The following is a 13,939-nucleotide window of genomic DNA, read 5'->3' as shown; positions in this document are numbered from 1 at the left end:
GGAACAGAGAATGTAAGCCATAATTACAGGATGTGAGGTTTGGCAAGCAGTGGCCATGGAAAGAACTTGAGTATCCACTGTAATTCTGTGGCTAAAGGGTTCATGTGATGCTTGCTGCATCAACAGGATTGTTTAGTGGGGAGGTGATATAGAGTAGTAGTAGGGTCTCACAAAGCTACTAGAATACTTTGTCCAGTTTTTGTGTCAATACTCTAAAGGATTTGGGGAGGGGAAAAATAGGAGGCAGTTCAGACAAGAGCTGCAAAGAATTGTGGTCTGGAAAATGCATCTCACAATGAGAGACTTAAGGAGATTGAGTCTATTCAGTTTATTGAAGAGAGGGCCAAGAGGTGAGTTGATCATGGCTTAGAAGAATTTACTCAGGAAGAAGATGCCTAATGCCAGAGGGCTATTTAATCTAGTAGGCAAAAGGCACAGCAAGATCTAATGTCTGGAACTTGAATCTAGAAAAACTCAAATTGAAAATAAGGTGTAAGTTTTTAATAGTGAAGGTAATTAACCATTGGAATAGTTTGGAGATTTGTTGGATTCTGATCCTCCCTCTATAGTAACCATTTATAGCACAGTATAAGGCTTTCATAGCTAGATTATAAAGCAAGACTGGATGACTTCTTAAAAGATGTGGTTGAATTGGAGTATACATTATTGGGCTTGATGCAGAAATTATTGGGTGAAGTTTTATGGCCTGCATTCTGTTTTCACTGGCCTGTTCCCATGGTGAGGATTTACTTTTGCCTTTTATATTTTCCAGAGTGACCTTTTGATCCAGACTGTGTTAGTGGTGCGAAGGGAGGGGTGTGGTCCATGGGATGGCATTTGAATGCTGTGCAAGATGTTTTTTTCAAGGGGGGGCTATATTCTCCAGAGACAATATGAGTTTTGAATAGAAACATGGAATAAGTGGATTATATTGCCTCCCACTTCCTCCCCAAAAGTGTCTCCTTAAATTGGGTATTGGAGGGAATTAATTGGTAGAAGATGTTGAACTGATTCCTTGTCTAACACCAACATTAAATTGTGTGTGTGTGTGTGTGTGTGTGTGGTTTATGTGAAATTCATGAGTGTTAGGAGTCCACAGCTGTAGGAACAAGGTGTTCCCTTGTCACTTATACTTCTTCCTACAGGTGAAATCTCTAAGTAGTTGCAGTTGGCTCAAAGAGACTGGCTGCAGTATGGATTACTGACCAGTCACATTTAATAATGGAGGAGATGGGTGAGGTAAGAGAAATAATTCTGCTCCAGACCCTTGAAACTGACCCGGCATTCCTCATGCACCACTTTGCTGTCTCAGAGTGATTTGCTTACAAACACAGAATGATGAAACATCTTCCTATTTGACTGGAACCCACATGTATTCAGTCTGGGGGAATCCCACCCTCTTCCTGGTTGAGACAAGACCCAAGTCTTTCTGCTTCTTACCTAAGCCTTTTGTTGCCTTTCTTCTCCAGATGATAAGCCTCCCAAAGCCCGTGCTGGGATGGACATGAAGGTGCAGCCTCAGGAGCCAGTGTTACTGAGAGGCACAGAGAGCTCAGATGACCATGGGATTGTCAGTTATGATTGGAAACTTCTGCATGGTGACACCTCTGCGGTGCTGGAGGTAGGGAGCGGAATGCGTGCTGCTTTGCTTGCCCAGAGGCTCATGCTGTCTACACCAAATATTTTGCAAGTGATCAATATCTTATGGGTCACCTTGTCCTTCCCTCTTCATGTTGTTGCAGCCAAGCGTCTGCTCTCTATCTCGCCCCTCTTTAGAGTGAGTTAAGGGCAGAGGAGTTGAGGGAAGAAGCTGGGCTAGAATGACAGTTTCCTATCATATGCTACCTTTTTCTGTCTCTTCCGCTCTCGCCCATGCATCTTCCATACTTTATACACTGGACCCTCGCTAGAACGCGCGTCTATATAGCGCAAATTCGCATAGAACGCGGTCGCGGCCATGGATCCCAAATGTAATTACTTTAATTGCAATTCATTTTAACGAGGTCCCCGCTATAACGCAGTCCCCGTGTTAATGCAGTATTGCGCATGGATCCCAAATCCCGCATTCTAGCGAGGGTCTGGTGTACTTCCCTGCTGTCGTCACTCAGTGGCACTGTCATTGCTTAGTGAGCTAACCTTCCTCCTCTCCATCAGGAAACTCTTGCAGCACAGGAAGTCAAGAATCAGTGAATGCTCCTAGACTCTCATCCCCTGTGTGGTCTACGGGAGGGGGAAGAGAGAGAAAACAGTATATAAATTGCTATAACCATCTTTGCTTCTTAGTGCGTGTCTTTGAGCGAGGTAACTGACCCATACTCTGGTTCGGCTATGCTCTGATTGCTAGCCTTCTCCTCTGCAAATGGGCTAGCTCTTATCCCTGTGGCTTGTCCCTAGAGTTCTGCTCCTGTTCTCATTGGGATGTTCTCTGATTTAATCACTGTCTTGGATAGTTGCTTCTCCCTGTTCGAATCCTGCAATCCTTACATGCCTGAAAGGCTACATAGAATCATATGAGCTAATTAAAGCCAAGACTCAGGACCCATTGATGCCTGCTGTCAGATGGCATGGCTGGTGTACACAAAGACTAGTAAGCAACAACACCACACTTAGAACGCCTGTCACTGAGGTGTTCTTTACATAAGGTTTTATCATCATGTTACAGATGGGGAAGCTGAGCTGCTAAGTGACTTTCTCAAAACCGCACAACAAATCAGTGGCAGAGTGTGGAATAGAACCCATGCCTCCTGTCTGGCTGTAAGATCATCAGGGCCTGTAGCACTACTGGGCTTATTGGCTAGTCCAAAGTGTAGTGCCCCAAAGACCACCAGTATCTAGATTGAGCATGCTACGGTGCTGAGGCTGTGGTGTTATTTGCCTCCCTTAGCCCCCTTGGGCATGGGCAGCCAGAATCTAGCCCATAGTTGTAAAGAATCCCAGAGAGCTTTACAAAATGACAATGGGTGGAAGCCTATTCCAGGTTTAGCTCAGCGGCTCTCCTCCTGATGCAACACACACACATGCATATACCCCCCTATGGTTTGATATGCCAGCTCTTTCTATGACTGTTTTGCTTTCTCGAAGGAAGAGGAAAATCAAGCCAAGATCTCCAACCTGCAGGAGGGGCAGTATGTCGTCCAGCTCACTGTCACAGACAGTGCTGGCCAGCAGGACTCCACCAACATCACGATCATGGTCCTGACAGCTGAACAGACTGAAGGTGAGTCTACCCAGATAGACCTTTGAACTAGAATCTCCAGGGGTCCCAGCTAAGATAGCTTGCTAATAACTTATTAGAGCAACAATGTTATCAGCACTCTTCTGGGAGATGGTGCATGGGAATACCATATGTTGAGGGACTGGAGGCAGGATAACTGTATGAAGTTTCTCGAGATGAAAATTCAACCTACCATGCCTAAACTTCATAAGTATAAAGTCTCCCCGTCCACCACTGCCTGTCTCAGTTTCTCCAGTCCCCATGCAGAACTAACACATGGTAATGAACTGACTGTGTGTGTGAGACTCTGCCCTTTATCGGATGGGACCAAAACTGATCAGCTCTATATCATAGACCTTACAACGATTGTCCTTTAGCTCAGGTAAGAGCTTGTGCTTTTGGAGAAGCAGTACGTGTGTGTGTGGTGTGTGTGTGGTTTTTAATTCCTTGCTTACACTGTAAAGTGCCAAATAACCATGGTGTGCAGCATAGTGACAGCTGTCAGTGTGAAATCCTAAATGGCCATGGATTTGATTATCAAATTTGTTACAAAGGACTTGTACCTGGCAATCAAGATGTTCAGAGTTATGCATCAACGAGGCAGTGTGGGTTCTTGGTGGCCATTAGGCACTGGTGCCTTAAGCAGAGGTGTCCTCCCTCCCCACGGTAAATAGACTTCCCTAGAATGCAGACAAGAAAACATTTTTAGGCGGAACCTCCTTGGACTGAGCTCAAGATATGTGTAGTCTTTGGGAAAACTCCCCCTAGCCCTCCCACAAGCCACCAGTGCCTGCTCCTGCCCTCCCTTTGCAGCTACAAAGATGGGAGAATTGGTGCCAGATTAGCTAGTGCTTGATTCCACCCTTGGTAGCAAGCTGCAGTCATTGCTGCTGATCCAGCCCACCTCCTGATATTTCAGGAAGGCCAAGCATCCATACTCCAGCTGTGGAGTTGAAGTAAAATGAGCTCCAGCCTCGTATGCAGACTTTTTGCATTGGGGTACCTTTCTTACATTCCAGAGTTCTGCTTGGCTCCTAGTAAGGTGGGTCGGTGCCGTGGGTCCTTTCCCCGCTGGTTCTACAATCCAGCGTCTCAGCAATGTGAGAAATTCACCTTTGGGGGCTGCAAGGCCAACAAGAATAACTACGTACGGGAGGAAGAGTGTAAACTTGCCTGCAAGAATGTTCAAGGTGAGTCCATCTATAGAGGAAACCCCTGGGTCAGTGGGATCTCATGGTTCCATTGATTGGCATATACTTGGTATTTAGTTTGAAGTTTCTGTCTAGTCAACGTTCCTCACCATGGTGTGAAAGAAGTTCATTCAGGGACTGGTGTTTACTACACTTCTGTGGCCACAGACTTACTTTCAAAATCCTATTCCTGCTACCTATAAATGTAGCCACAGAACAAGGTGTCTTGCCCTGGAGGTGCCTGAAATTCAGCTCTCCTTACACCCGTTAACAAATGCTCAGCTGTGCTACTGCTAAGAGCCAATCAGCAAAGCTTGCAATGTGATGAATTCATGGGGCCTCTTCCAGGCCACTGTGCTTCATATTGAGCTTACGGTGGGGGCAGAGGAATGGAGACAGGAAAGACAATTTGGAATAACTTGACTGGCTTAGGAGGGGTGAGATGGGAGGGACTTCAGAGCAGTCAGTACCTTTCCCACCTTCCCTCCCCACACAGGGTATAGACTTCCTGGAAAATGCAATATGGGATTCTGGTAAACAATCAAAATGTTTGTCCCGGGTAGCCGTTGTGCTAGGGTAGCCTTGGTTATTGGGGGAGGCATAGTGACAGTATAGAACAGACTCTGATTCACCAAAATAATGTAGCTTTTTTTTATGTCTTTTCTCAAGGTTCTTTTGGAAAACGGGCCAAGCCAGGTAGGCGTCTCATACCTCTCTGTCTAATGCAGTGTGCTCCAATAAGTGTGAATGAAAAAACACTACAGAGATTAGATTTTAGTCTCTATAGCTAGCACTCTGCACTTCCAAATCATGAAAGAGGCAGCATGTTCACTCCTGGGGAAAGGAGGCACGTTGCTTCATTCCACACTGACTTCCTTGGACCAAGTTCGGAGTGGCACTGATGGACTCTGAAGAGAGTACTGTCCAGGCTTCCCATGCCCCAGGAAGCTCACAGGGAGGCACAAGTCTTTCATGACATATCTGGGTGCCAGGAGGAGAGGCTTTTCTGGTGAACATCCTTTCCTCCACCCCAAAAAACCCATAATCTGTCTTTCTATTACAGTGTGCAATGGGAACTGTGAGTCCTTCCACTTCAAATGCAGAGATGGCTGCTGCGTTGATAGTTTCCTGGAATGCGATGAAACTTCAGATTGTGCAGATGGATCAGATGAGGCGTATTGTGAGCTGTGTAAGTATTTAAAGTCTGGGTCCTAAACTTTCCAACTTTAGTACCTGAAGATGGATACATCTCACTGTAGCCTAGTACTCTGGTCTCCTAACCCAGTTGGATCTCTCACACATAAGCATTTTCACAGTACTGCCCTGTCACTAGCATTTGAGAGGCCCAACACTGCTGATCATGTTGTTCTTGACTCTCCCTTACCTCCTGGATTCTTTCTCTGCTCTCTCTCCTCTGGAGTCTACCCTTCTGTCTGTGACCCTCAGGGTTCTGTCCTTTTCTCCCTCTATATCTTATCCCTGAGTGACCTTACCTGGTCTCATGTACCATCTCCAAATACTTTTTGCCACCTCGACTTCTCCCAGTCTCTTAAACATTACAAGAATGTCCTGCTAATAGCTTGCACCTGACATGGCAAAAAGCTGAACTACTTAACCACCTCCTCGCTTGTGTGTCATGACAGATAATTCCTGGGATCCTTTTGTTTTCTGATCCTACAGCCTGCATATATTCTGTGATTCCCCTCTCTCTTCTCTTGAGCATCAAACCAGTATTAATTTTAAAAGTCTGGAGTGACATGACTCTCTCCCCCCCGCCCTCCCACTTGATTTTTTTTTTTTAAACTGCTTTCAAATATTTGTGGACCTTGATTTATAGCTTCTTTCCCTGCCTTATGTATGATACTAGCAGAAGGGAGAAGAAAGTAGTTAGGGAGTGTCCCACAAAGACCTCTCTCTCCACATACCTTGGGATGGGTGGAGGAGTTTCATACTTGAGCTGGGGACTGTACATTTCTATCCTATGCGCTGTTTCTTTTTGCAGATGCAATAGAGTTCAATAAACTACGGAAAATCAATGTTACAACCACGCAAGGTATTGTGACAAAGTTTCTCCTCTATCTTGGTGGGTCCTGCGCTTATTGGCAGATTTTCTTGCCTCAGAGATTCACCATATGGGTTGGGGAACAGCCCAGAGACCTTCCCCTCTAGAAGAACCCACAGTCCAGATCAATTGGGAGGTTTGGGGGGAACCTGGGCCCGCCCTCTACTCCAGGTTCCAGCCCAGGGCCCTGGGGATTGCAGCTGTCTATAGTGCCTCCTGTAACAGCTGCATGACAGCTACAACTCCCTGGGATACTTCCCCATGGCCTCCTCCAAACACCTTCCTTATTCTCACCACAGGACCTTCCTCCTGGTGTCTGATAACGCTTGTGCTCCTCAGTCCTCCAGCAACTCACCATCACCCTCTCAGCTCCTTGTGCCTCTTGCTCCCAGGTCCTCACACTCACACCACAAACTGAAGTGAGCTCCTTTTAAAACCCAGGTGCCCTGATTAGCCTGCCTTAATTGATTCTAGCAGCTTCTTCGTAATTGGCTCCAGGTGTCCTAATTAGCCTGCCTTCCTTAACTGGTTCTAGCAGGTTCCTGATTACTCTAGTGCAGCCCTTTCTCTGGTCACTCAGGGAACAGAAAACTACTCCATCTAGTGACCAGTATATTTGCCCTCTACCAGACTCCTGTACCCCACTGGTCTGGGTCTGTCACAGTATGTATGTTACAAATCCTGAAAGGCTAGTTTAGCCTTCTTCCACATAGTGCATAGTGGGAAATTGCCTATCCCAGAAAAGGACTCTTGCCTAGCATAAGCCAGTCAGTGCCTGACTGATCCCATTGACACTGGGTCTAAAAGCATTTCCCGAATCTATTTCAACACTGTTTGATTGCCTGAATAGTATAGAGGAGGGATAACCAGAGTAAAACCGCTTCAACACGGTAAATAGTGCCATGCTCTTCCAGAGCGCTCCTCCCACCCCCATCCTCCCCCAGGCAGTAAATTGCATGGCACTCACTGCATCCATCTGTCTAAACATGGGAGGATGAATTGCTCAGTCAACTTTGCAAGGATTTGAGTGTGTGGTTCTAATGCCAGACCTGATGCCTAGACCACACTCGGATGCCTTCTGGGGAAACCTATGGATAAGTGGCAGTTCTGCTTGGCAGTGTCCTGTTTAAGTGAACTTTGAACCCTTGGCAGCCAGGCACTGGTGTAATGTTAGATGGATGAGAACCTCAGGATTAACTTTGGACTCTACCCCACCCTCTCTCTGTTCAAATATCCGTTCTAACCGACCAACGGCAGCTGTTGGGTTCGTTAGTTCTTGCTCATTGCAGTGATTGGTGGAGTGCTCTCCCTGCTCTGTGGAGAGGGGAGATTTTCCCTTCTTTTAAGCCACCATGCTTAGAGCTTGTCTACACAGGGAAGTGACCTCAGAATAAGGTAGGGTGTGAATTTAACATGCTAGAGCTATTTGGTGGAATAGCTATTGCAGTCAATTCTTCTTGTAGACAAGTCCTTACTGGGGGGCACTGATCTCTCTCTCTCTCTCTCTCCTGATGAGAACAGCATTATCCTCTTCCAGCCTCTGCTAAAATGCCCTAATTAGCTACATCCCCCCCCCTCCCCCCTCCATGCACTTTCGGGGCTGTGAGGGTGATTGTTGCCAGTGCGTCGCAATTGGTTGGCAGTTATGTCAATCGGATGTTGATAATCTTTGCTAACTCTAGGAAATAGGTGCCACAAAGTGGCTTGGAGACTGAAGAGTGGCACACGGGGCACTAGAGGAGTTACAAAGCGCGGATGCTGTGTAAATGTGCTGGTTGAGCCCGAACACCTCTCTTGCTTTGCCAGGTCACTGTGTGGATTTACCAGACACTGGGATGTGCCAAAAGAGCATCCCCCGCTGGTACTACAACCCATTCACCGAGAAATGTGACCGCTTCACCTATGGGGGCTGTGAAGGCAACCGAAATAACTTTGAGGAAGAAGAAGAGTGTCTGAAATCATGTGCAGGCATCACAAGTAAGCAGCAGGGCTGTGGAGTGTGGGGGCCAGCATCTCTACCACAGTGAAACCCTCCAAGTTAAATTCCCTGGCTCCAAATAGGCCAGAGCTCTGCAGAGCATGAGATGGAGCATTGCTCTCTAACCCTGGCCTCTCTCCACAAAGCTCCTCATTCTGTCTGATTGCTCATGTGGAGCACCCAGAAAATAACACTCTGCAGTACAATTTCCCCCAGGCCACCCTACTTTTCTTGGGAGTTTCTGGAGCTCCGTTACTGCTGTGAACTGGAAGAGCATTTTGGATATCGATGTGCAAGGCATTGGTTCTTGGATGTTCAGCCAGAGAGAATTCCAATAGTTCTTGACACTGGAGTGAAATGGCCCAGTTTAGGGGCCACGGGTATCTGTTTGCCCTTTTCAGGGTCATCACATTAGTACAACAATGTAGGAGGCAAAACTGGATATTTGGTGGTGGGGAGACACATGCCCCCAAACCTGTAGGTCCTCTCTGTCAGGACTGTTGACTCAAATGTGCTAAAACATGCATCTAGAAACTAGTTTTACATCATCTAGTTCAGATTGTGTCTTGTCTGAGTGGGTGGGGAGAAGGTCCCAAAGAAGGGATTTCACTGAGCTGCGTCAGTAAGGAAGCAGAGAGACTCCTGCTCTGACGCTTTCTCTGAAGTGTTGGGTGGATCAATACCATCCTTCCCTGGCCTGCCCCAAGAGCACATTTTCCCCCCATTGGGGCTATCAGAAGGGAGACTCTCCCCTCCCCAGATTCCTGTATCTGTAGAGAAAGAGAGAAGCCAGAATTAAAGAAATGGACAATAATGCCCTGGATGGGTTGAGGGGATGCTGAAAGGGAATACTCTGGTGGTTAATTCCAGGTATGCAGTTTGACTCCAGCATGAAACTGTCCTGGGAGGCTGGCGCCTCACTCCATTGTTCCCAGCTCTCTCATGAGACTATATTTTTGTTTGTTCCCTGTGCAGAGGCAGATGTGATTGGCCAGAGATGGGGAGCATATGGGACCCAGCAAGCTGGCTTGAGTAAGTAAGAATTCTACTCACGTGACATGTTTGTCATGACCTTTCCTTCCCTGTCTCGTGGAATGTATTGCACTTCATAACCGGGGGGGGGGGGGGGGGGGAAGGAACATCACATCTAACTACAGGAAGTAATGTGGTCTTCATGGGACAAGGGAAATGGATCTGTGGGATTCCTTCTCATCTCTCACTCCTGTGTGACTCAGTTAACCTCTGTATGCCCAAATAAATCTGTTAGTCTTTAAGGTGCCACCAGACTCCTTGTTGTTTTTGTAGATACAGACTAACACGGCTACCCCCTGATACTTAACCTCTGTAGTTACTCCTAATTCACCCTAGTATAAGTGAGAAGAGAATTGAGCCCTATAATCTGTAGGCATCAAAGAACAGCGGGGAAGACACTCTCCCCTCATAGCCAGGCTGGCATGTCCCCCACTGACCTGGATAGCTGAGGATAAGCTAGACACTGGTGGGTATTTGAATAATGTTGGTTCACATGGGAGCAGGGTTGTATGTGTTTAACAACACTAACGCTCCAAGCTACAATTGCAATGGGCCTGAAGTTAATGATCTTAAACATACAACACTCACATTTTAACGTGAGTTACCATTCATCCCAAACCTGTGTTGAGAGAGAGTTTCTCCCAGAGCAAACTGCTCCTAAGGTGATTCTTCTCCATTCCCAATGTCCCAGAGACTGAACCTTCCTCTCAGATTTGCCACGGTCCTCAAATGTGCCAAACTTAAATGACTTCAGTGCTTATGACAGGCGCCCAATTAATGTCACTGGAGACTGATGCACAGAACAGCTATAGCTTGGGCAGAAGTACTATGAGTTTCCTGACACTCCCCTGCTAATCTACTTTATCTGGAGGAATTACCCCTAAGTAGTTCCTCCTCTAAGCTCAGCCATCTCTTGGCCACCCTGCAGAGACTCCACTTGATGTTGGGGATAAGGTTATATGTTTAATACAGATGTCCAACCTCCAAGTAGCTGAACAGCCTTCAGATGGTAATAACTTTGAGAACTGACTCGAGTGGAACTTGAACCATGACCTGGAAGTGAAAGGCTCTGTATATCCTTACCAGCTCCTTGAGTCATCCAGTCATGCTCTTTCTTCATCTCCACCAACTGCTGAGCTAAACATCCTGCTGTCCAGTCACTAGTCCTTGTTGAAAGCTCATACAGTGTCCTTTGCCAGCACCAGGTGGTGACCCAGCTCTGTACCTCTTGCTTTTTCCTGCCTGTTAATGCCGCAACAGAAGTAGCAGAGCAGCCCTTGTAACTGTGTGTGTCCCCCTTACAGGTGCTTTCGAGGTGGCTATTGCAGTGCTCCTTTGTATCTGCATAATGGTAGTCCTGGTCATCATTGGCTACTTCTTCCTGAAGAATAGAAAGAAGAACAGCCGGCGACGCCAACCTACCACTGCTACCAACTCAACCCTCTCCACCACAGAGGATACTGAGCACCTGGTTTACAACAGTACAACCAAACCCATCTGACCCCAAGCACTTCCCTCAGATTGGGCACAGTTCCATGTACTGTTTGTATTAGAAACAAAGGCCTATGCCTGAAGGACTCTTTGCTTCCTTTTCTGTTAGAAGATATTTGTAGCATGGCAGTAGACACTAGCCATGTCCCAAGTGCTCGTGGTTGCTCTTGAAGCTGAAGGTATGGGGAAGGATTTTAGTTCATCTCTTGACTTTTTCCCCTTCTTCATCTCGAGCAATCCAGTCACAGCTCTGAAATGGTTTTGTGCCTTCCACTCTAAGCAAGAGCGGCAGAAGGATTTGCTGTACCTACTGAAGGGGCTGTGGTTTGACTTTTATGTGGCATTAATTTTTCTGCAGGCCCACCAGAACCAGCTTCTTTTTTTTTTTTTACCCTGTGACATGTAAAACTGCCCACTCTAGGTCTATCCAACCATCTCCTCATATCCATCCTGTCCCCAAACCACCTTCCCTAGGTGGTCCTGTCCCAATGCCAAACTTGGGGGTCTCAGTGAGAATTTGTCTGGGCTTGCATGCTTCACGTGACTGGCTCAGTCAGTGCTGTGAACTATGTGCCAGTCTTTCAAATGATCTCTCTTCCTATGACAGGAAAGACAGGATTGTCTACATTTTGATTGCTGTTTGAGTTTTGAACAGATATTACAGAAATGTGCAACTAATATCTCCCCAAACGATCTGCAGTACGAGTTTTACATGCGCCCTCCTTTGTCTTCCCCGTCTCAAGGCTTGCCATGTGTCTGTTTTTCAGGATGACAGTCTAGTCTCTGAACACTCTTTGCAAATGTGCATAGTCTTACTTAAAGTGAATGGAAGGCTGTGTCCCTAGTTTTCTAGCTAGTCTTAGGGGGAGATGGAAAGAGTTGCCTTTCCACCCTGGCAGGTTCAGTCAGTACCCTTGCTTCACCTGTGCTGAACTAGCGCCACCTGTTGGTTGCTCATGGTAAGTTCCGCCATAGGGAAGGGGTCAGTCAGCACAGTATGGGAACAAGGTAGTATCCTGGCAAAAGGACCCTGATTGGCTTTTTGGAGGAAGAGGACACATATGGAGAAATGAGCAGCTTCCCACCCATGCTCCAAAGATGGATAGAGGTGAAGTTGAGGGAGGGAGGGTGAGCAAGCATGCTGGTCCATTGTCTCATGTCCCAAACCACAGGGTGTACTAGTCCCAGCTCTGGTGAAACTGCTCATGGGCCTCTGGATTTGCCCAGGTGATGGCCTGGCTCTGCAGTTGGGGACGGCTGTCTGGAGCAGCCCAATGTGGTTAGCTTGTAACCTTTTTTTGTAAATTTTCCTTTATTTAATATTTTGAGGCTGACAATCATACGCAGTGCCAGAGTGCCCCTCTGCTGATCAACATACCTGAGAGAGCCCCAATTCGGGCTGTGCAGAGGAAAGCGAACCGTCCTGGTTTTCTTATTCATGCCACTTTTTTCTCCCATCCCTATTCTGACTGGAACAAGATGAGCCCAGCTGCTATCATTGAAGTCTAGCTACATGAGGCTCTGAGAACTTGCCCAGACACTAGTCCCTGTACTCACTCACGTTCTTGTTGAGTAGCTGAGTACGAAGTCCCAACCCCAGGCAGAGACTAAGCCCTTTACTCTGCACTCCTGCTTCTCTCAGTGACCGTGATGGGGCCTGTCACCCCAGCCATGCACCTAATAGTCCAGGCTACTGCTGCTCTTAGAACAGAACCCAACTTTCTCTAGTTGGGTGAGGAGTTGTCATCTGTGAAATGCTTCTGAAGCATTGGGTTAATACTGGGATTGGAGCCTGTACTCCCCATGTCTGCTGCTTTGGAAATATCCACTATGAAGTGATAACCTGGATCATTTTCTTTTATGAATTTTAAAAATTTTAAATGTACAGGATTTTTATTTTTATTTTTTTTAATGTTTGGACACAAGCGTGTGGGACCCATCCCTAGAGGGTTGTGGCTGTGGTGGGCTGGCACTGGTGGATGTCCTGGGGAAGGTTATGAAGTGATTTATAATCTCTTCTCTAATGGAGTGACGCTCGGACCCCTCGGGTGTGAGTTCAACAGGGCTGTCTCTCTCTTGGGAGGATGATGAGTAGGGAGAGATGACTGCCCCCAAGCTGCTGGTGCTCTGATTGCAGGCTTGATACCCACAATTGCCCCCTGAAGGGATGGCAAAGGGCATGCAGACGCCTGCCTGAGTACCTGCCCATTGCCAGGCTCTCTTATGTTTTTCTGGTCTGCCTTGTATCACCTCTTCCACACCCAGCCTCCTGCGCTTTTCTACAACCCCCCATGCCTGTGTAACTCTTGATTTTGCTCCCTCTGTAAATGCAGATTTTAATAAAATGTTGTTCGTCTTTATTTGGCTTGAGAGAAGTGTCTGAGGAATGTTGTCCTCCATGTCAGTGAGGAGTCTTCCCCCAGCACCAGCATCCCTGCTGAGGTTGTAGTGGCTTGGGGGATGGGGCTGAAGTGGCTCTGTGGTATCTGCCTCAGGGGAGAGGAATGAGCCCACACTGTTGGGGTGGGGGGAGTTGTTAAGCACAAAATACTATAGTGATGAATGCAGCAGAAATACTTGATTTACATAGATAATGACTAGATGTGAGGCATTCTGGGAATGAGATTGCTTCCCATTAACACACACAGGGAGCAAGGGAAGGGTGTAGCCTGAAACTGGGCTTCCAGCTAGTCAGACTGGTTTTGGGTCTTTGAAACCAAACCCAAACATTCTCTTCTTTTCCCACGTGTAGTTCTTTCTATACCTTGGGGCTGTTGATCAGTCAGCCACTGTAATGGAAATTTTGCTTATATCCGTGACGGATGTGTGTGAAAACCAGGATAACCCTCCCCCACCTCCTCACACACTGATCTCCTTAGGCTCTAAAGGCTCTCCTTAGCCAACATTTTTATGGCTGACTTAGAACAACGCTTCCTTAGCTCTCGTCCCCTAACGCCCCTACTCTACTTGCG

The 13,939-nt window shown here is 47.0% G+C and overlaps 1 protein-coding gene across 1 annotated transcript in view; it reads left to right on the top strand.

Annotated features, from left to right (window-relative positions):
• Positions 1–13,327, top strand: part of SPINT1 (serine peptidase inhibitor, Kunitz type 1) — a 28,287-nt gene extending 14,960 nt beyond the window's left edge. Inside the window, 9 exon segments of the mRNA XM_054026452.1 lie at positions 1,470–1,621; positions 3,082–3,217; positions 4,234–4,404; positions 5,074–5,100; positions 5,468–5,593; positions 6,407–6,457; positions 8,273–8,443; positions 9,420–9,476; positions 10,781–13,327. Of these exon segments, the coding sequence (XP_053882427.1) occupies positions 1,470–1,621; positions 3,082–3,217; positions 4,234–4,404; positions 5,074–5,100; positions 5,468–5,593; positions 6,407–6,457; positions 8,273–8,443; positions 9,420–9,476; positions 10,781–10,977 (1,088 nt within the window). The 3' untranslated portion in view covers positions 10,978–13,327.
• The last annotated feature ends 612 nt before the right edge of the window (positions 13,328–13,939 follow it).

Source organism: Malaclemys terrapin, chromosome 4, assembly GCF_027887155.1.
Source record: "Malaclemys terrapin pileata isolate rMalTer1 chromosome 4, rMalTer1.hap1, whole genome shotgun sequence".
Lineage (NCBI taxonomy): Eukaryota > Metazoa > Chordata > Testudines > Emydidae > Malaclemys > Malaclemys terrapin.
The sequence above is the reverse complement of the archived record's forward strand: the minus strand, read 5'-3'. Positions and strand labels throughout refer to the sequence as shown.